The sequence below is a fragment of the Salmo trutta genome, chromosome 16, assembly GCF_901001165.1.
Source record: "Salmo trutta chromosome 16, fSalTru1.1, whole genome shotgun sequence".
Classification (NCBI taxonomy): Eukaryota; Metazoa; Chordata; class Actinopteri; order Salmoniformes; family Salmonidae; genus Salmo; species Salmo trutta.
In genome coordinates this window covers 43,840,730-43,864,144 of record NC_042972.1, presented here as the reverse complement: position 1 = coordinate 43,864,144, position 23,415 = coordinate 43,840,730, and the positions used below count along the sequence as shown (strand labels likewise).

The 23,415-nt window shown below is 42.2% G+C and overlaps 1 protein-coding gene across 1 annotated transcript; it reads left to right on the top strand.

Annotated features, from left to right (window-relative positions):
- Positions 1-354: 354 nt before the first annotated feature.
- On the top strand, positions 355-22,539 carry LOC115150800 (MAP kinase-activated protein kinase 2-like). The gene is made up of 10 exons (XM_029694486.1): positions 355-1,104; positions 15,643-15,782; positions 16,887-16,951; positions 17,085-17,164; positions 17,289-17,415; positions 20,021-20,096; positions 20,239-20,363; positions 21,115-21,200; positions 21,303-21,383; positions 21,880-22,539. The coding sequence occupies exons 1-10, from the start codon at positions 811-813 to the stop codon at positions 22,033-22,035; spliced, it is 1,230 nt and encodes a 409-aa protein (XP_029550346.1). The 5' UTR covers positions 355-810; the 3' UTR covers positions 22,036-22,539.
- The last annotated feature ends 876 nt before the right edge of the window (positions 22,540-23,415 follow it).

Sequence of the window (23,415 nt, the reverse complement as noted above, 5' to 3'; positions counted from 1 at the left end):
CGCTAGGCTACCTGCTGCCCCATATTCACCATTCTCCTTAGTATCTCTCTTTAATTGTCATCCATCCACCCTTCTCTCTCAGGTATAATGGCTTGTTAGCGGTCGTGTCATCAGAACTGGTGCTTATGGCCAACAGCTTGTTCATCAAAAAAGTACCTGACATGTGGCAGGCCAAGGTACTCACAGGAACACATACACTACATGACAATACTTGTTGTTAGTCTTCAGGGGAAACATTTTTATTTGATTCCATTCAACTCAACCCTATACCGACTACCGGTTATTTGTCAACTGTACTGCTCCTTTAAAAGACAGCCGCTAGAGAAATATGACTTGAGTAGAGAGTATTACGCAAGCTCCTCAGTCAGTAGCCCATGTGAATGTAACGAAAGGACGTTGGAAAGTGACGAGGCCAGCTTAACCGAAGTCATTCTACTATAGCCAACTCAGATGTGGACATGTTTTTGAGAAAAAACACCGTGGATATACAGGATTATTGAATTGAACTTGAATTGAATAATTGGTTGAAGAATATCAATATTTTTCCATTTCATTTTTAAATTATAGAAAACTTTTAGTATCAAACTTTTTTAATAGTGGGACTATTGTTTTAAACATCCCAAGGCACACAGGAACTGGCCAAGAGAAAGTGACTACCGAATGCGCGTCCTTTGCAGTGTCTGGGAGTCATTTCTGCTTGGCGTAAATTACGGACAAGCGCGTCATATCACTTACGAATCATATTAGCCTATTGAGGTCGTTTTTTTCATCCTGGGGGACCACTCACAGAGACACAGCATCTGTGAGACCATGCTACAAAATGGTATTGGTATGGAGAAACCTTCGGAACTGCCGAAGGCTGAGCCAGAACCAGACCTCCCATCAGAACCTCCAACCCAGCCAGCCCCCACTGACAGCGCAGTGCATACGGCACAAGACACGGATTCCACGCACTTCCCCTTGCCCGTGTTCCCCAAATTGGAGATAAAGCGTAACGCGGTGACAGACGATTATAAGATATCTAGTCAGGTCCTTGGGTTTGGGATCAATGGGAAGGTTCTGGAATGCACAAATAAGAAGACGGGGGAGAAGTGCGCACTGAAGGTAATATCACCTACCAATGGAAATAGGCTGTTGCTCACTCGGAGTGTGAGTCCTGATGCCATTTGGTCGTATTGGGATCTTGCATATTCCCTAGTGAAGATCAAATCAACTACAAAAACTAACTTAGGAACTTTGATCTGAGTTTCTTATCAGATTTCTCTCTGCCTATACACTTAGAAAAAACGAGGATCTCTATAAAAGGGTTATTCGACTGTCCCCATAGGAGAGCCATCTAAATAACACTTGTTGCTTCATGGTTCATGGTAGAGGTTATACATGGCACCCAAGAGGGTTATACCTGGAACTAAAACAGGTTCACCAATGGGGACAGCTGAAAACCATTGGAACCATGTTTTGTAACAGTATACAAACTCATTCACCATGTGCCAAGTACTAGCATGACATTGTAAATAAATATTATATTGAGGAAAAGCAAAGAAAAGCCATGGTGGTGTAAGAACACAGTAATTAACATGGGTAACGAGTGTGTACCGGTATCCATGTGTGTGTATTGCATATTCTATGTGTGTGTATGCTGGCTGGCTGGCAGGGGCATCACCAGAGGTTCATAACATTCAGGGATCAACTCATAGTGGATACGCTATGAGTTGGAATTATAGCCCACCAACTTTACAGTGGCACTCACTCATCTTTGTATTTATATTGCGAAAGGCCTTTTAGCTACTGCCAACTGTTCATTGACAGCTACATCGACAGCCACAACTCAACAATCAGCTGCGTTCTGACTGTAGCCTCGGCCTATGCGCTCCTGATGTGACAAAAAAACTAAAAACAATCGACAAAGATTTTTTTTAAAGAAGCTACTGATCTTATGTGGCTAAATTATGCTCTCTGGTGTAGTATTTTCTATGATTGAATTAATTTCTATACAGACAAAAGTAGGCTAATTATATCATTTGGCAAATGTATTTAAATGTATCTGCAGCACTTCCAGCACCCCTTCCATGTACTGTGCTCTCTCCAAGGCCATATAATCAACACTTCTTATTATTAAGTCAATGGATTGTAGTCAGTAAACCCATATGAGGTTATTGCATAGTTAGGCCGACTGTTACAATAATATATCAGCCTGTAGAATAATTTCATTAAGTCAATGAACAAGTGTTTCGATCTAATCACGTATTTTCTCATGTTTACCCAATTTAGTTAACATTTCCCAGCCTAATTGTAATCTAATATCCAAACTGAGATTCAGTGAAAACAAAAAGACAAGGTAGCATGCTTGGCTCAAAGCAGCGTGTTGGTGTTACATTAATTATAGGCAAACAAGTGGTGTCATGATATATTTTGCCTACCGGAGCACAATTTTTAAAATGATTATTACATACTATTTTCTGATTTAAAGTTGGTAGACTACCTACATGTATGCCGATTGTATAATATCATTTTAGAATTTAGGCCTACATACAATGCCTCATCCAAATTGCACGATTGCATATGCCTACACTTAGACCTAGTGGCTCGAAGAAAATGTTCTCTTTTTTTCATCCTAAAACCAAAAATTAGGCCTACCTTATTATACATTAGGCCATCATCATTGTCAATCGTGAATGAACATGATTAACGTTTTACTGGATCTGCATCTGCATGCTAGTCATTTGCATGCCAACTATCTGCATGACAATCATTTGATCCCAATCCATTTGGGAATATGCATTTTGATCTTGTTAAATGATTTAAGTAGCCTAACTAATGTTTAATCAAATGTTAGAGCAGATGGAGTTAAACAGAGCCACCTGTATTTTGTTTCAATCAAAGCATATTTAGCCTATGGCGCGCGCTGTTGAGTTTTTTTTTACATTTCAGCACAATCATCCTAAATTGTCATAAGAAATTACGTGGTGTTTTTGGTCTAACAGTAGCCTAACATCATATATGCTATTATATTCGCTTTGTTATCTAGAGAACGAATGAATCATTAACTGATCGTGTGAGACACAGCACCATACTGAGAAGTGGCGAAGCATCGCTCCGCTGCCCAACAGAAGCACTATACCGCTGATTATAAAGTGTTTATGACTTCAGGAGTTTCAAGTAACCACAGCTCTATGAACTAAGCGGCATATTCAGTTGATCATTTTGTTTTACACCATCCCAGCAGCGCTACATACTCGGGGATGACCCAAAATCATTCGGGGCTAAAGCTAAAGCCCTGAAAGCCAGGTCCTGGCAACGTCCCTGTTGGCTGGCTGGCTGTGAAATTGACCTTCAACTAGCCTATCAGTTAAAGGAAAATTCCACGCAAAAACGTTATTTTGGTATTTGTTTCATTAGTCCATTGCTGAGATAGTCTCAAAATGTTTTTCATGTCATGACACCCCTGCAATCACGTTTTCAAGATATATAACTTCCAAAATACAGAAATACAGCCAACATGATACATTTTGTTTAGTTACACAGCACCAGTCAAAAGTTTGGACACACCTGTTAATCAAGGGTTTTTCGTTATTTTTTACTATTTTCTACATTGTAGAATAATAGTGAAGACATCAATACTATGAAATAACACATATGGAATCATGTAGCAACCAAAACAGTGTTAACCTCTCTAGGGTAGGGGGCAGTATTTGCACGGCCGGATAAAAAAACGTACCCGATTTAATCTGGTTATTACTACTGCCCAGAAACTAGAATATGCATAGCAATGATAGGAGAAACCATGTGAGGATATGACAGAGCCAAGTGACTTGGTGTATAGCGAGAATAGGAGAGGGCCTAGAACTGAGCCCTGGGGGACACCAGTGGTGAGAGCACGTGGTGCGGAGACGGATTCTCGCCACGCCACCTGGTAGGAGCGACCTGTCAGGTAGGACGCAATCCAAGAGTGAGCCGCGCCGGAGATGTCCAACTCGGAGAGGGTGGAGAGGAGGATCTGATGGTTCACAGTATCAAAGGCAGCAGATAGGTCTAGAAGGATGAGAGCAGAGGAGAGAGAGTTAGCTTTAGCGGTGTGGAGAGCCTCCGTGACACAGAGAAGAGCAGTCTCAGTTGAATGACCAGTCTTGAAACCTGACTCATTTGGATCAAGAAGGTCATTCTGAGAGAGATAGCAAGAGAGCTGGCCAAGGACGGCACGCTCAAGAGTTTTGGAGAGAAAAGAAAGAAGGGATACTGGTCTGTAGCTGTTGACATCAGAGGGATCGAGTGTAGGTTTTTTGAGAAGGGGTGCAACTCTCGCTCTCTTGAAGACGGAAGGGACGTAGCCAGCGGTCAAGGATGAGTTGATGAGCGAGGTGAGGTAGGGGAGAAGGTCTCCAGAAATGGTCTGGAGAAGAGAGGAGGGGATAGGGTCAAGTTGGGCGGCCGGCCGTCACAAGTCGCAAGATTTCATCTGGAGAGAGAGGGGAGAAAGAGGTCAAAGCACAGGGTAGGGCAACGTGAGCAGGACCAGCGGTGTCGTTTGACGTAACAAATGAGGATCGAATGTCGTCAACCTTCTTTTCAAAATGGTTGACAAGTCATCCGCAGAGAGGGAGGATGGGGGGAGGGCGAGGAGGATTCAGGAGGGAGGAGAAGGTGGCAAAGAGCTTCCTAGGGTTAGAGGCAGATGCTTGGAATTTAGAGTGGTAGAAAGTGGCTTTAGCAGCAGAAACAGAGGAAGAAAATGTAGAGAGGAGGGAGTGAAAAGATGCTAGGTCCGCAGGGAGGCTAGTTTTCCTCAATTTTCCGCTCGGCTGCCCGGAGCCCTGTTCTGTGAGCTCGCAATGAGTCGTCAAGCCACGGAGCAGGAGGGGAGGACCGAGCCGGCCGGGAAGATAGGGGACATAGAGAGTCAAAGGATGCAGAAAGGGAGGAGAGGAGGGTTGAGGAAGCAGAATCAGGAGATTGGTTGGAGAAGGATTGAGCAGAGGGAAGAGATAATAGGATGGAAGAGGAGAGAGTAGCAGGAGAGAGAGAGCGAAGGTTGCGACGGTGCAATACCATCTGAGTAGGGGCAGAGTGAGTAGTGTTGGAGGAGAGCGAGAGGGAAAAGGATACAAGGTAGTGGTCGGAGACTTGGAGGGGAGTTGCAGTGAGATTAGTAGAAGAACAGCATCTAGTAAAGATGAGGTCAAGCGTATTGCCTGCCTTGTGAGTAGGGGGGGACGGTGAGAGGGTGAGGTCAAAAGAGGAGAGGAGTGGAAAGAAGGAGGCAGAGAGAAATGAGTCAAAGGTAGATGTAGGGAGGTTAAAGTCACCCAGAACTGTGAGGGGTGAGCCATCCTCAGGAAAGGAACTTATCAAGGCGTCAAGCTCATTGATGAACTCTCCAAGGGAACCTGGAGGGCGATAAATGATAAGGATGTTAAGCTTGAATGGGCTAGTGACTGTGACAGCATGGAATTCAAATGAGGAGATAGACAGATGGGTCAGGGGAGAAAGAGAGAATGTCCACTTGGGAGAGATGAGGATTCCAGTGCCACCCCGCTGACCAGATGCTCTCGGGGTATGCGAGAACACGTGGTCAGACGAGGAGAGAGCAGTAGGAGTAGCAGTGTTTTCTGTGGTAATCCATGTTTCCGTTAGTGCCAAGAAGTCGAGGGACTGGAGGGTAGCATAGGCTGAGATGAACTCTGCCTTGTTGGCCGCAGACCGGCAGTTCCAGAGGCTGCCGGAGACCTGGAACTCCACGTGGGTCGTGCGCGCGGGGACCACCACGTTAGAGTGGCAGCGGCCACGCTGTGTGAGGCGTTTGTGTGGCCTGTGCAGAGAGGAGAGAACAGGGATAGACAGACACATAGTTGACAGGCTACAGGAGATGCTACGCTAATGCAAAGGAGATTGGAATGAAAATTAACTAAACAACTGGGGAAGCGAGAGCGCAGGGCCTCCCTCACTAACCATTCACTGAAACACTCATATAACTTTTCCAACTTCCACTTTAGAAATATAATTGATGTAAACTACAGTGGTTCAATGTTTCCAGGAATAGGCTCAAACTTAGTTTATTCAGCTAGATAACATGGTACAGTATTCTTCCGTGAAACCCACCCAGTGCACCGTGTCCTATGACGCCATAGCTAACTAGCATGCTAGCATCAAATAACAGACGGTTAGCACCAATACTTGGTTACAACAAACTACCAATGGATCATTCGTGTCCGTGTCTAGTTCCTTTCATAACGCAGAAGTAATTAAACATTGGCTAGCTAACACAAAGTCAGTCCTGCTAGCTACACAAGTGGACTACACAACTCGAAAGTTCAGAAAGTTATGCTTACGTTGCAAAAATCTTATTGACTAAAAATGATACAGTACTGCTAGCTGGTAGAGTTGGCTAGCTAGCAGTGGCTGCGTTTACCTTTATCTTTGATACAAAGACAACTATGTAGCTAGCTAACATTAAACTAATCAAATCGTTCCGTTGTAATGTATTTAGTTTCTACAGGCCATGAAGGCCTGATTCACGCAGTCTTCTCTGAACACTTGTGGTTGAGATGTGTCTGTTACTTGAACTCTGTGAAGCATTTATTTGGGCTGCAATTTCTGAGGCTGGTAACTCTAATGAACTTATCCTCTGCAGCAGAGGTAACTGTAGGTCTTCCTTTCCTGTGGCAGTCCTCATGAGAGTCAGTTTCATCATAGCGCTTGATGGTTTTTGCTACTGCACTTGAAGAAATTTTCCGTATTGACTGACCTTCATGTCTTAAAGTAATGATGGACTGTCGTTTCTCTTTGATTATTTGAGCTGTTCTTGCCATAATATGGACTTGGTATTTTACCAAATAGGGCTATCTTCCTTATAACACCCCTGCCTTGTCACAACTGATTGGCTGAAACGCATTAAGAAGGAAAGAAATTCCACAAATGAACTTTTAACAAGGCACACCTGCTAATTGAAATGCATTCCAGGTGACTACCTCATGAAGCTGGTTGAGAGAATGCCAAGAGTGTGCAAAGCTGTCATCAAAGCAAAGGGTGGCTACTTTTGAAGAATCTCAAATATAAAATATATTTTGATTTATTTAACACTTTTTTGGTTACTACATGATCCCATATGTGTTATTTCATAGTTCTGATGTCTTCACTATTATTCTATTATTCTGTAGAAAATAGTAAAAATAAAGAAAAACCCTTGAATGAGTAGTTGTCCAAACTTTTGACTGGTACTGTATATCTTGAAAACTGGATTTCTGACATGGAAAACATTTTAGGACTACATCAACAATGGATGTGTGAAACAAATACCAAAAGACAATTTTTTGGGAGAGTTTTCCTTTAAGGTGCTGACTCTGCACCTGGAGTTGGGTTCCTGGAAGACAGGCAGGGGGGATCATGGGATGGGCTGAGGCTCAGAACAAATGTGTTACTCTGGTTTTGATTTACACGTGTGCAGGGGTTGGAACCAAAATAATTTTCCAATCGTTTAATTCTGAACAGAACCATTATTTTTTTTTGTTTCGTTCCACTGTTCCTACCAGCAAAATAAAGTTCTGAACCGGTTCAAACAAAAAAAAGTAATGTTTATATCATTCCTTTCTGATCCTTTTTGAACCTTTGAAATATATATTATTTTTACATTTAGCTCGACAATAAATTACTTCACCAATGGATAGCGCAGCTTGCTAGGGTGCGGGCAAGCTATGCACATGCATTGGGCAGACAAGTGGGCATCTTGTTGTTCTGACATGCATTATCTGAATTAGGTCCACAGAATTATAACTATGGAGGAGCGGCTTCTATGAAAGAACTTTGAATGTCTTTGAACTTCAGAGAGTTGGTTTAACTGACATTGGACCAGAGATAGCCCTTGATCATGATTCTCCGTTCCATTACATTACACATTATGCCGCCTAGAGTTTTCAAGAGCTAGACCAGCTAGCTAGCTAACAAGCTTGTGTGTGCAGAGTGGCACCAGAATTAAAATAAAAACATGTCTTACCTTTTTGTAGTTAATAAATTCAATGTGAAACGTAATAACTATAGTATCCTTAATTAGCGTTGAAAATGTTAATCTATTGTTCTCTAATTAAAAATCTCTCTCCCTAATTTCTGAATCACGCTTGTAACGTCTGTAGCTACAGCAGACTATGCATGCTTCGGCGGAAGGGGGAGAGGCAGGCAGTGTACACACACACTGGGAAAGATTTTCAGCTGGCAGGCAGGCAGACACTGTAAAATATTTTTGAGTGAGTGAGGGCTTTGCATACTGTAGGTGCTTTGTTTAGTTTTTTGTGGGACTGGAAAAAAATGCCCAGAACGTTAAATAGCATTATTAACCAGTTCCCATGCTTTTAAAATAATGGTTCTGTTCCGGAACAGTATAGATCACTTTTGTTCTCGGTTCTGGTTCTGGTTCTGTTCCTTGAAAAATGTAATCGTTTTTGGTTCTGTTCTCTGAACTGGTTCCAACCCCAGCACGTGTGTGCTTTGCATGTTACTATTCTGGTTGAGCAACAACAACCTTGTGTGTGATCTGACCATATAGTATTTAGCACATTGGCATGATGCAAGACACTGTTAACTTATGCTTTAACTCAGTAGGTTTTCTGATCACACACCACACACACACGACACACAACTCACGTTGTTCTGGCCAATGGAAAGCTGTCACTTGTCAGTACAGGGCTACAGAGGCAGCGATTTACTGCCTACAGCAGGGGTACTCAAATACTATTTGAAAAGGTCTGGTCATCGGTGGCAAACGTGCAGATGGATAATGTTATTTCTCGGCGTAGTGACAAACCCCCACCTGCACAACCCTTTCAAACCCAAACTGTTCACCTCCATCTTGTTGGCAGAGAAAAAATATGCAGTTTTTAAGCTAATTTCCTGCAATTCTACACTTTTTCCATGGAAGGAAGGGAAAATGTAGCAGTTTTAAAGCTCTTTTGTGGCAATTCTACACATTTCCTATGTTTTATGTGTCTTCATATGATACCAGAAGTTGAATTCCGACTGAATTCATAAAAAATAAATATATATATTTTGTTTTTATAGTCAGGACCCTTGGTCCGTATTGACCCTGTTCTGGGTCCGGATTCGCCTTTTTACATATGGCTGTCCTACAGTAATCCAGCCGGATCAGAATCTCCTAACGAGGAGCATATAGTCACACACAAAGGACAAGAGGGGGGCGTGGGTCAGGATAAAAAGATTAGATACAGTACAGAATCGGAGAAGAGAGAGATAGGAGAAGGGAAGAGAGCAGGTCATTTTACAGGGGATGGCAGAAAAAAGAGTAATATGTGTCTGGAATTGTCCTGAATTCAAATCAATGTGGTCATTCACGTTCAATTATTAGAGGTTATTTAAACTTACAGTTTTTCAATTTAAATTGCTATAAAAAAAGTATTGCAACCAATAGAATGTTATATATATATATATATATATTTATATATGGGGATACAACCATCCCAGCTCTGCAGATTTTGCTGCAAAGAGACAGAATCATTAGATCATTTGTTTCGGTATTGTCCATATGTAGCTTGTTTTTGGTCACAGGCACCATTTACATGGAGCTAACTCTGCAGATAGCACTGCTGGGTGATTTGAAAATCATAGTCAATCGATCAATAATATACTCTTAGCAAAAATGTTTATCTCTAATTTACAATCTGTAGAAACTATTAGAATAGAAAGGTTCAGAACTTTTGTGAAACATCACAGCACAGTTGAGAAATATATGGCAAATAGAAATCAAAACTGGATGGTCTTCAGTGATAGATGGGAGGAGTTGTGTGTAGCTGAAGGATGAAACTAAAAACAAACAAAAGATAACTATTATAAAATATACCATGTCCCTAAAATGTATATAGTATGTATAAGCTGGAAGTAGAAGCCTAAGTATTGTTGTCCATTAGTTTACTCCAATTAGGGGTGGTAGGGTTAGGGGAAAATAATAAAGGAAAATATATTTTAAAAATATATAAATTATATATATATATATTTACAAAAAAAGATATGGGGGATTGGAAATGATGCAGACAATTACATTGATGGAAGCTACAATCTATCTGCACTATTAAAGCTGATCTACCCCCCAAATAAATGTTTTTACAATAACTATTATTATTAGAGGTTATTTTCAGTGTTCGGGACAACATACAGCAGAGTGCAATCAGTCAGGAAAACACCATTTGGCAAATGGATGCTGTGGATAATTAGGCTACAAGTACTGACGGATGCTGTGGATAAGTAATGAGCATTTTAAATTGGATGACTGAAAGTTGGCCTGTTGACTGACATTGTCTGGTATAGTTGCCTATTACAGGTAAGAAGCTGTGTTAAGCATTTTAATTGCAATCACAGCCGGGTGTCTCACCAGGTGCCTGATCATAACTCCCACAGTCAGAGAGGACCCAGAGCAGGTCACAGCAAAGATGATCTATTATATTGACAAGATGGTCGACTGACCTCTCTACTAATGGAAATACATGTCCGCAAAGGCGAAAGACAGGCTGGAGGAGGCGAGATCAGGTGGGAATGTTCTAGCTAGCCATTGATCTTTTAGAAAACATATCTATATACTCGTAGAAAACGTAAGCATTATGAAACTTCTGTTTGCTCAAATAAGCCTCACCTATCAAAATAGCAATTCACTTGTATCTTTACCAAATTTGACACTCTCTCATTGCCCCCATACAAAAACTCCTCACCAAGCCTGCTTAATCTGTGAGGACAGATTTTGGGTGGAGTCGACCCTCTCGCTTCGCCTCGTCCTCTCTGGTCACAGTGACCAGGAACTACCCATGGAGCCGCAGGGCAAAGCTGTCCTACAAGGGCTCTCACTCAGATCCAATTTAAGAGCCTGTAGAATGTGACCAATGGAAAGCATTTCAATATTGACTGCAGGGAATGGACACCACCCACTGTATACCAAATAAAATACAAAGTGTGAAATGTGGATTGGAAAATATTCTGTCAGGGGTGTGGTGGTGTTTGTGAGTTTGCTTTTGTGTTTTTGTGATCGTACAGAAGCCAGCCTCTGTTTGTATAAGCCTGGGTGAGCCTTGTGCATAAAGTATCAAATTGACACCTGGTAATTTACGACTCGATTTTTCCTTTGTTTTTAACCACAAGACAAACAGCCATAGACAGAACGAGTCATTGGGATGAACAGCTGTCCAGCTCAGTCACTTTTTAATTAAGTCCACTCCTAAGTGCTAAGTGTAATGGATGGGTATAGTTTTAATCCACTCTACTAGACCTGAAGAGAAGCCATCCTTTTAATCTGATTCAATTACAGCGATCAGGGTTCTCTCGTCTTAGACTTGCCTGGCTGTAAGCTCTAAGAGTCTATGTCTAGCCTAAAAAGACCCAGTGTTGTTCCATGAAGGAAATCCTGAGATTCCATTCACTGTATGTTCCATTAGAACCTTTATTTGGCTGGGGAATTCACAAATTCACTCTCTTCATGGCCAAGCTCTTCTTCTTTCAAAGAGTTTTTTGATTAATCTAATTTAATGGATTTGCATCTATGTGGTTTTAGCTCACTGTTCAGCTTCCTCAGCTTCTGTTTATGTTTGTAGTTGGCTTATACAACTTTTTGGCATGGTTGGTAGGATTGTGGTCCATCTGTGCTTTCGTTGAGGCCCACTTAAAATACTATGGTTTCGTTTCACATGAAAGTGATTTGAGAGACTGTAGTGGCAGTTAGCCTTGAGGCAGGTAGCCTAGTGGTTAAGAGTGTTGGGCCAGTAACTGAAAAGTTGCTGGTTCGAATCCCCATGCCAACTAGGTGAAAAATCTATCAATGTGTGTCTGCCTAATGGCTAAAAATGTAGTGTGTAGCAGAGTTAACCTGAGCCCAGCCCCAGAAAAGTTGGTTATGAGAATTAAAACAGTTAATCGGTCAGGGAGGGATGGTGTGATGATAAGCATTATAGTAAAAACATGTTCAGTTCAGGTTAATATATATTTCACGATTATACCTGGCTACATACCACAAAGCGGTATTAGTACAATGGATGCCTGTATAGCCTATATGTAAATACTATAGATTTAGCTACATTTAGTTTCAAGTGGAATCTTATTATCTATTGAGCATCAGATAAGGTTCCTAATCTAATATCAATAGTATCTCTTAACATTCTCTCCAGTTTCATCTGTTCTTCCATACTACTTACTACAGCATTATATATCCTGCACTCTCACACCTATCTCTCAGCTCTATTTACTCAATTGTATGACTTCCGCTTTATTGGCTGGAAACAATTATAGAGGGAAAGGTAGGGTAAACAAGCTCTGTTACTGAGACACACACACATCAATATCCAGACTGCCCTCAACCTTGAACAGTCTCTAAACTTCCTCATTTGCAGCAGTGTGTAAAGCTATTGATGCTGCATGTGCCAGTGTGCGTGAGAAGGTCTATGGAGGTATATGAAGGAAAATATGAGATTTCCTCTGTGGCTACCAGGACACAATGCTATGTTAGGAGGGGCTGAGAAGGATCTGATTGGTTTCCAGGAAGATGGGGGGGACTGTTGATTTTCTCACCTATGTGGTTGCTAGATGGATTGGCTGCATTCAAAGGATCAGAGTGTCTGCTAAATGTAAAAAAAAATGTTGTCTGTAGCAGAGTTAACCTACTAACCTGAACTCTGGAAAGTCGGTTATGAGAATGTGTGTGTGTGCTTCCGTGCGTGTGTGTGTGTGTGTGTGTGTGTGTGTGTGTGTGTGTTTCTGCGTCTATGTGTTTGCCCACATTGAATTTCTCAGAATTTCTCCCCTATGTGGAAGCTAGATGGATTGCAACAGTACTAGGCTGCATTCAAAGAAAGTCTCCCACCTCCACCACAACCCATTTCCCTGTAACATGGCGGAGACTCACGCTTGAGCCTTTTACTTTCGGCAGTGGTGTAAAGTACATAAGTAAAAATACTTTAAAGTACTACTTAAGTTGTTTTTGGGGGGGGTATCAATACTTTACTTCACTACTTATATTTTTGTAAACTTTTACTTTTACTTCCCTACATGTTTTTCCTTCGCCTCCAACCCCTTTCGATGCGTGGAACGGATGTGGGTGGGGCTAGGTCTAAATAAGGGTGCTAATTTTTTTTTAGATTCCAAAAGCTCTGACGAAGGATGTGAAGCCGATACGTAAGCTTATTAAATATCAATGATACTATCAAGAGCAGTGGGCGCTTTCCTTTTTCCTTCATCTTGTTCAACTGTTGCCATGCACCTGCAAAAAGATTGCTCAGATGTGCGAGTGCCTTTTGAACTTTGACTTCCCTACATTCCTAAAGAAAATAATGTACTTTTTACTCCATACATTTTCACTGACACCCAAAAGTACTAGTTACATTTTGACAGGAAAATGGGCCAAATCACGCACTTATCAAGAGAACATCCCTGGTCATCCCTACCGCCTCTGATCTGGCAGACTCACTAAACACAAATGCTTCGTTTGTAAATGATGTCTAAGTGTTGGAGTGTGCCCCTGGCTATCCATACATTTAAAAAACAAGAAAATGGTGCCGTCTGGTTTGCTTAATATAAGGAATTTTAAATTATTTATACTTTTACTTTTACTTTTGATACTTATATTCAATATTTTGTATATTCAGACTTTTACTGAAGTAGTATTTTACTGGGTGACTTTCACTTTTACTGAAGTAGTATTTTACTGGGTGACTTTCACTTTTACTGAAGTAGTAATTTACTGGGTGACTTTCGCTTTTACTTGAGTCATTTTCTATTAAGGTACAGTATCATTATTTTTACTCAAGGACGATTGGATACTTTTTCCACCACTAACTTTCGGATTTGGTCCACAAGCTTCAAATAGCTGTAAAAAGAAGAAAAAAAATGTTAGTGAAATGCCATTTAGATGTAACAATGATTTCCTACACTATTCAGTGCTGAAATTGAGTGAACGGTATAGAATTCTAGCAAGCAGGAAATGACAGAGAGATTTCTACATTGGCCGCTTGCCCCGGTTTCCACCAGATAACACAGCCACAAAGTCAAAACAGATATCCCATTTTGACAACAGAAGCCGACCCAGCGGTAGAAAGGTGAGAGGTGAATATCACGGCAAATCAACACATCATTCCACTATTACTGCAGATATCAAATGTGTAGCACCCTAAATCCCCTTTGTTCCTGGAGGAACTCAGGACCTGTACTAAAGTTTTCCAACGTTTCCAGTTTTGCCTACATTACATTTACATTTTAATCATTTAGCAGACGCTCTTATCCACTGTACAGGAAATGAAGCGCACAGGGCCCTAAGCTATCTGTATCTTCATATGAGAACCCATGAAACACAATAAAGTAGCCAAGACTCTTTCTCACATCCTCTCCAGATACTGGACAGAAATGAAGACCACTCTTTTATAGTGACCCTGGGTACTGTGGGTTGTGAGATGAAGTTTAAACACACATCAGTTAAAGAGGCCAACGGAAGTCCTTCGCTTCCACTTTCAACACACATCCAACAAAAGGGGAAGGCCTTCCTCTTTAGAGAACGACTATCACTATAGGCATAGATATAAAAATACACTCACACACTAATTCATGCCAAAGAAAACACAACTAAGCACGTGTACGATAAACACACACATAAAAACACACTCATTCACAATATGAATACCCAAAGATGAAGAATCCCTCATTATTTTGTGTGAAGTTGATATGAAACCTAGTTCCTATAGTAACATTGTAAATCTTAAAAAAGGGTTTATGATTGTTCTGGTTGAAGTTTCACCTGGGTCTTTTATTAACTGCTCTTCACAACATGTGCTTTGGCCACTCATATGCTATTCCGTTTGGATGGATGATGCAACGAGGATACGATGAGAGCAAGTCTCTTAGGGCCAAATCCCAACTTGTGCATACTTTCCCTGTGTTCAAGAAACTATCTGTTAAGTGAGGGAGTCAGGTTCCCCAGTTATGACTTCTATTATCGAATGAGACCATAAAAGTCTGTTTATTGCCAGTCATTCTAAAACCACAACTTTCTAGATGAAACTCCTTCAAGTGCAAGAGAAATGTATGTACAGGTGCTTCTACATTTCTCACCATCCACGTTGTCATATAATTGAAGCTGTAAAAAGTGAGGTAAAGAGTGTGTAAGGTTGTGGCAAAAGGATGAGTGGTGGCCAGACTGTCTGTGTTGTGTTGTGTTCTCAGCTGCAGCTCTGTGACTGGACTGGCATGGTATCCAGCAGGAGCCCACTCTGTAACTGTCAGCACCCAAAAATATCCTCTGATGGAATGGAAGACGGGTGCTATGTCAAGGCCTGCCAGCTATCTACTGTGTGTGTGTTCGTGTGTGTGTGTGTGAAATGACTTAACAGGCCCACTGTGGTAGGGAACTGAAAGAGGGAACATTGAAGTCCTGTTACGGACAGGTCAGGCAGATCAGGGGAGTTGTTAAGTGTCATCGTGATGAATACTTTGACATTTAAATGGATCAGGTTCGGCTGCGTGGTCAACCAGCCTCTTTTGTCATGATTGACCAATTCCCTTCACGACAGAACGAGTGCCTGGTTGGAATGCCAATTGTTTCACTTAAATGAAGTAATTCTATCTCACTCTCTGCCCTTCCTGTACTCCACTCCTTCCCCACACTTCACTCCAACACAGATCCTCTATGACAGTCCCAAGGCGAGGCAGGAGGTTGAGCTTCACTGGCGGGTGTCGGGGGGGCCTTACATCGTTGGTATTCTCAGTCTGTACGAGAACATGCATCAGGGGAAGAAGTGCCTGCTCATCATCATGGAATGGTAGGATCTTGTCCTGCCAGCTCTTTGACTACATTACCCAGAATCCTCTGCTATGTGGGAATACAAGTCCCATTTCTCTGTCTTCAGCAACTAGCCATAAACTATTGACATAGTGCCAATCCCTCATAGCTTCTCTCTGATACCATTAGGCTTGACGGAAAGGTCAGTCACATGGCCTTGGTATGTCTATGCAGGCCAAGTATGTGGGCAGGACTGGGCCACGGCTGGGGCTCCACCTGTGCCTCACAGATCACCACAGGTTCTCCTCAGTACTCAGAGATGACACAGACACTCTTGATATACTGTAGTATTATCTCATAGTCTAGACCACTCAAGGTGTAAGGAAATGAAGAGCACATGGTTGGAGCAGTGAGATAATGCATTAACTCAAGTGTGTATGTGGAATTTTTAGATACTGACATTGATTTCCAATGAGCTGCATTTCTAAAGAAAGGGGAGTATAGTGTACTGGCAAGTCATAGACAGTGAGTGTGATGATTCAGAGCTGGGTGTGACGTGTGTTGCTCCCTGTAAAGTAATCTGTCTTTGTGGTCAGCTCTTTTCTGTCTCAGAGAGGTTGAGAGGAGGGCAGCTGAGCTCAGCTAAGCTCATCTAGTTTAATGAAGGAGAATATTCTATAACTGAGTTTGTCTTGGATCACTCTCTCTTACTCACTTCCTCCTTACTCTCTCGCTCACTCTCTCTCTCACATGCATACACACACGTACACTCAAAAAAGCATATAAACAATTCTTTCCACATAACAGAAAGTGATTCACCGTGTTTTTCGAAAGACAAAGATCATTGAGGAGGATAGAGGAGTCCCAGTCTGTATGGATGTTTATGTGTATAATGACAAAATGGAAAGACAGAGGGACAGATGAAGTGCTTGTGCATAGCAGACTGTTCTGTTCCCAGTCTAACGTTATCCCACGAAGCATCATCCTCATCTAAATGGTTCCTGTTTTCACTATTATTTTAGGGCTTTTTATTCAAGTAGCAGATGTCTAATGTGGGAGAGTTATAGGCAGTGTTATGTTTCGAATGATAACTCCATGACAGCATCTCAATATTAACTCAATGTATGTGTTTCTCTTGTTCCAGTATGCAAGGGGGAGAACTGTTCAGCCGGATCCAGGCCAGAGGAGACCAAGCTTTCACTGAGAGAGGTGAAGGGGCTCAGAGTGGAGGGGGCCAAGGAAAAAGGATTGAGTCTGGGAATGGACATACTATACTATACTGTATATGTGTAATGTTACAGACAGTGTTGTCCTGAAACTGTGCAACTCTGCTCTCATCTAGAGGGCTCAGAGATCATGCGGGATATTGGCACAGCCATCGAGTTTCTCCACAACATGAACATCGCACACAGAGACATCAAGGTGAGCAATGTGACACTGACACACAGATAAAGATAAGAGCAGCAGATAATGACAGAGTTGCCATACATTTAGTAATACTATGCGTACAGTTAATGACAGATACGTTTCACTTCCCCTCCCTCAGCCTGAGAACCTGCTGTACACTCATCAGAAGAGCAACGGTACTCTCAAACTGACAGACTTTGGCTTCGCTAAGGAGACCACTCTACACAACCTCCTGCAGACCCCCTGCTACACCCCTTACTATGTGGGTAAGTTCCCAGCTAACATATTTGGTTCCTTGGAAGTTGTGGGAACGTACATCTTTGGTTTTCCATTGGTTCTGGGAATGAAGCCATACGTTCTTTAAACGTTTAGGAGAACGGAAGTGAACGTTCATTTTTAGGTTGCAAGGAAGTTCTGAGAACGTCTGTATGATGCAAAACGCATCATACAGGCCAGATTACTGTATTTTGAAAGTTACATATCTTGGAAACTTGATTGCTGACATACAGAACATTTTGTAATATCAACAATGCACTAATGAAACAAATAACCAAAAATTGTTTTTGGGTAGAGTTTTCTTTTAATGTTCTTTGTAATATTTGAGAACATTCCCAATGTCAAAACAATTGGAGAACGTTCCTAGAACATTACCAACATTTAAATTAAATTTAACCATGATTGAACTTTTAGGAAACATTCGGTTAAATTAATGAAATACCAAGAAAATAATGTTATTTTGTCAAGTTCCTTAAATGTGCGTAGAATGTTCCAAAGCCAAGCAACTGTCCTGCACCATTCCCAGAATGTTGTGGGAAGGTTGTATGCAAAGTGAACATAGGACAACCACACTCTCACCAAGCTCTAAGAAACATATGGTTCTCAGAACATCATGTGTGAGCTGGGTTAAAATACTAAACTACTGTAGGAATGAGATTTACAGAGCCTTCTGAAAGTATTCAGACCCCTTGACTTTTTCAACATTTTGTTACATTACAGCCTTGTTTTAAAATTGATTAAATAAAAAATGTTACTCAGCAATCTACACACAATACCCCATCATGACAAAGCGAAACAGGTTTTTAGAAATACGTTAAGTATTCAGACTCTTTGCTATACGACTCGAAATTGAGCTCAGGTGCTTCCTGTTTCCATTGATCATCCTTGAGATGTTTTTACAACTTGGAGTCCACCTGTGGTAAATTCTATTGATTGGACATGATTTGGAAAGGCACACACTTGTCTATATAAGGTCCCATGGTTGACAGTGCATGTCAGAGCAAAAACCAAGCCATGAGGTCAAAGGAATTGTCCGTAGAGCTCCGAGACAGGATTGTGTCGAAGCACTGATCTGGGGAAGGGTACCAAAACATTTCCCAGCATTGAAGGTCCCCAAGACCACAGTGGCCTCCATCATTCTTAAATGGAAGAAATTTGGAACCACCAAGACTCTTCCTAGAGCTGGTCGCCAGGCCAAACTGAGCAATCGGGGGAGACGGGCCTTGGTAAGCGAGGTAAACAAGAACACAATGGTCACTCTGACAGAGCTCTAGAGTTCCTCTGTGGAACCTTCCAGATGGACAACCATCTCTGCAGCACTCCACAAATCAGGCCTTTATGGTAGAGTGGCCAGAGTGGCCAGACGGAAACCACTCCTCAGTAAAGGACTCTCCGACCATGAGAAACAAGATTCTCTGGTCTGATGAAACCAAGATTGAACTCTTTTGGCCTGAATGCCAAGAGTCACGTCTGGAGGAAACCTGACACAATCCCTACAGTGTGGCATGGTGATGGCAGCCTAATGCTGTGGGGATGTTTTTCAGTGGCAGGGACTGGGAGACTAGTCAGGATCGAGGCAAAGATGAACGGAGCAAACTACAAAGAGATCCTTGATGGAAATCTGCTCCAGAGCGCTCAGGACCTCAGACTGGGGCGAAGGTTCACCTTCCAACAGGACAACAACCCTAGCAACGACCCTGAATGTCCTTGAGGGGCCCAGTCAGAGCCCGGACTTGAACCCGATCGAACATCTCTGTAGAGACCTGAAAATAGCTGTGCAGCAACGCTCCCCATCCAACCTGACAAAGCTTGAGAGGATCTGCAGAGAAGAATGGGAGAAACTCCCCAAATACAGGTGTGCCAAGCTTGTAGCGTCATAACCAAGAAGATTTCAGGCTGTAATCGCTGCCAAAGGTGCTTCAACACCTTTTGCAAACATTTCTAAAAACCTGTGTGTGTAGATTGATGAGGGGAAAAAACAATTTAATACATTTTTGAATAAGGCTGTAAATTTCACATTTGAGGTAAGACCTTGATGCACACAACGTCAAATTAACAACAGTATATTAATACAATAGGGGCAGGCAAAAGACAGGTCAAGGGCATGCAGGGGTCAGTAATCCAGATAGGTGGGGCAAAGGTACAGGATGGCAGGCAGGCTCAGGGTCAGGGTAGGCAGAGGTCAGTAATCCAAATAGGTGGGGAAAAGGTACAGGATGGCAGGCAGGCTCAGGGTCAGGGTAGGCAGAAAAGGTCAAAACCTGGGAAAACTAGAAAACAGGAACAATCAAGAGACAGGAACAGAGAGAAAAACGCTGGTAGGCTTGACAAAACAAAACGAACTGGCAACAGACAAACAGAGAACACAGGTATAAATACACAGGGGATAATGAGGAAGATGGGCGACACCTGGAGGGGGGTGGAGACAATCACAAAGACAGGTGAAACAGATCAGAGTGTGACAGTAACGTAACAAAATGTGGAAAAAGTCAAGGGGTCTGAATACTTTCCGAATGCACGTTATGTCACAATATTCTGCATATAATATTGGACAAGTAATTGTATTTTCCATCTGTCTGTTTTCCTGTTTATAAGCTCCTGAGGTTTTGGGCCCGGAGAAATATGACAAGTCATGTGACATGTGGTCTCTGGGCGTCATCATGTATATTCTGTGAGTAGTGTGTGTGTGTGTGTGTGTGTGTGTGTGTGTGTGTGTGTGTGTGTGCATATACAGTGCATGCATACTATATAATCATTTGATAGTCAGTGCAACCTAATAACTATCAACCTCTACGCATTTGTCTCCTGTTTAGGCTGTGTGGTTTCCCACCGTTCTACTCTAACACGGGCCAGGCCATCTCTCCAGGGATGAAACGGAGGATCAGGATGGGCCAGTATGAGTTCCCCAAACCTGAGTGGGCTGAGGTGTCAGAGGAAGGTGAGACTGGGTCGGGTCATCCTTCCACTAGACAAGGGTTCCCCAATTGGTGGCTTGCGGGTGTTTTTATTTGGCCCCCCAACTTTTCTATTCAAAAAAATTATGCATTTTCCTTGTTGGACATAAAATACGGTAAAAATACCAGAAAATCAGCTCCAAGTTATTTTAATTTTGGAAATCTGTTCCCAAGTATTCTCGGGCATAATAGAGAGATGTGGTTGTATACAAATGTAAGCAAGGTTTTACATTATTATGTTTTAGTCAGATATGTTATCTGTTTGGGCACCTTGCGGTCAATTTGCAGTCTGCAAATTCTTTGTAATTATGTTCCGGCCCCCCTACGATCCGCTCAAGAAGAAAATTGGTCTGCGAGGGAATCTAGTTGATGATCCCTGCACTAGACTATTAGCCCTGTCTTTAGTTGTTTTGTTAGTATAGCTCTGCATTCCCTCCAATGTCGTCACTCCCAGAAATTCCTTTCATTCAGACAAACAAAAGCCCACTTCTAAATAGTCCGTTTTATAGCACAACACTCATCCACAAGCACACCCAAACATAGACAAGGCACATAAACTCAGAATTGCAGCTCTTGAATCACAGGGATAGTCTGGCTAAATCTCTGAATTCACACTGGTAGGGCTTCCTGCTCATGTGGACCAACTAGTGCCTTATTCCAGAACAAGGCCTTGGCTGGGGCCTGGTGTGTGTCTGTGTGTGTTTTGGCCTCTATCCTCTAATTGATTTCTCTCAGCCAAACAGTTGATCCATCAGCTGCTGAAGACAGACCCCAACGACAGAATGACCATCACACAGTTTATGAACCACCCCTGGATCAATGTGAGTGTGTGTGTGTGTGTGTGTGCATATACAGTGCATGCATTTACAGTGCATGCATACTATATAAATGTATATAATCGTGTCTGTGTTTTATCATTGCAGCAGTCCATGGTTGTTCCCTCCACACCGCTTCACACCACACGGGTTCTGACTGAGGACAGAGCGATGTGGGACGACGTGAAGGTCAGAGTCAGAATAACACTGACACCCTCTGGTCATCCAGGAACTTCCCAGGACCAGCAGAATCATAGACTGACTTTACAGAATCATGCATTGACTTTACATCCAGACATTATTTTAAATACAGTTGGTACAATGAAAATTACACGTTTTCCCATGTAGATATCTCAAAATGTGAGCGGAATTTCAGTGCTTTTGTGGTGTGAAAATATTGAAATGGAATTGCTCCCAGACCAGATGACCCTGGAGTGGTTGACCTTCCACAAGGGGGAGGCAAACATCACAGTCTGGTCTGAGGCCATTTTTAGAAACAGAGGGCTTATTGCCTCCTCTCATATTTATTATGCTGTAGGCTATATTCAGAGCAGAGCTTTATCTTCTATCTATTTTATTCTATCTATCATTAAATACACCCGCCCTCACTTTGATTCTTCTTCTCTCTCTTCTCTATTTCCCACCCTCCTTTTCTCCCTAACCCTTTCCTCTCTGTGTGCTGTAGGAGGAGATGACCAGTGCTCTGGCCACCATGCGTGTGGACTACGACCAGGTGAAGATCAAAGACCTGGACACCTCCAGCAACCCACTGCTCAACAAGAGACGCAAGAAGGCCGCTGCCGGGGGAAAATTGGGAGGCAGCGTCTGCAACAGCCAGTGAAAGACTGGAGGTGGGAGGGAAGCCAGAACAGGAAGGGAAGCCCAGAGGACACACCTGGAACAGCTGGGAGGAAAAAAGGCTGTGGGAGGTCTGGGCAGAAACATGCAGAAGAGATTTATCAGGGGGAGTGTGTTTATACTTAAATCAGCAGAGGGAGAGTAGGGGAGGCATAAAGGAGGGAGGGAGTACTGTTAGGAAACAGCAGGGAAATGTGATTTGGAGATGCTCCGCAATCAGTCGAATTGAAGGACACATGAAGTGATGACAATGTATGAAACTCTTATCAGCCAAGATCAGCAGGCCTTCATACTGTAGGCCTTCCATCAGTTTTTAATTTGATTGTGTGTTAGTGTGTGCGTTATTTTGAAAGGTTATTCAGGATCTGCTCTTTATAAGTTCATGTATGTTTGTTGTGTGTGTGCCTGTGTGTTTATGTGTGTTGTAACCAATGTTCCCTCCAAAAATGTTCAGCACTGAGCAAATTTCAGGTCTGTTGAACACAAACTTGAATGTTGTGAAAATTCTGTGCAACTTCCAGCTTGAGTTTACTGTGAACACTGAGGCTGTACCCGCTTTAAGTTACAGTCTGAACAGTGGCCAAGTAAACTACTGTGGCTATTTCAGCATAATGTAAGTCTACCAGAGTGGCCTACCATCAAAAACAATTGAGAAAATGCATCCCACAACATTTTAACATGGAAATAGCTGTTCTATCATTCAGCCTACAGTAGCAGCCAATGTGTGGTGTTCAATGTAGGTCTACATTCCATGAGACTTTTGAAAAAAACATGCAGGACTTGACATTAACCTGTTTATCCACTTGTTCTTCAGACAAGGAGGTGACTGAAAATGTTGTTGTGTTGTTTGATGCAAGAAACCACTTTACAAAATAAAATGCATAATTATTCCCATACCATTATTACAGAGAATAAGACAAATTATACTACCCTCTGCCTATTGGCTACTTAGCTTATTCAAGCCTGTCTCAAACACAACACTGCCCCTTTAAGACATAACAAAAGCTCTTTACCTGACTCGCTTTTCAAAGATGTCTCGAAATGTACACGATTTGTGCTCTTGTAGGAAGCAATCACTCCTCTATTGCTTACTACAAAGTATCTATAACTGGGCTAATAACTGAGCTAACTAGCAAAGGATATTAATAAAATGTGCACACGTGTCTACATGCAGCTCTCGATTTGATCTCAAAACATGGGCATCTGCTCAGAACCACTCATGCTGTAAACACAGTCCAGTTCAAAGTAAATGGCACAGATCCATATATGGCAATGTTCTATTTGCATATAGGCCTACTGCAGCTCTGATTGGTTAAGCCGCAACGGTCTGTGTAGAGCAAGGGCTGAGTGGTACATGTCAATG

Bases quoted from the DNA above. Each gene is read 5' to 3' on its own strand.
- LOC115150800 (XM_029694486.1), top strand. From the start codon at position 811: ATGCTACAAAATGGTATTGGTATGGAGAAACCTTCGGAACTGCCGAAG. The intron at 15,783-16,886 runs GTAGGATCTTGT...CTCTTGTTCCAG, and splicing joins CTGCTCATCATCATGGAATG to TATGCAAGGGGGAGAACTGT. The intron at 17,165-17,288 runs GTGAGCAATGTG...CCCCTCCCTCAG, and splicing joins TCGCACACAGAGACATCAAG to CCTGAGAACCTGCTGTACAC.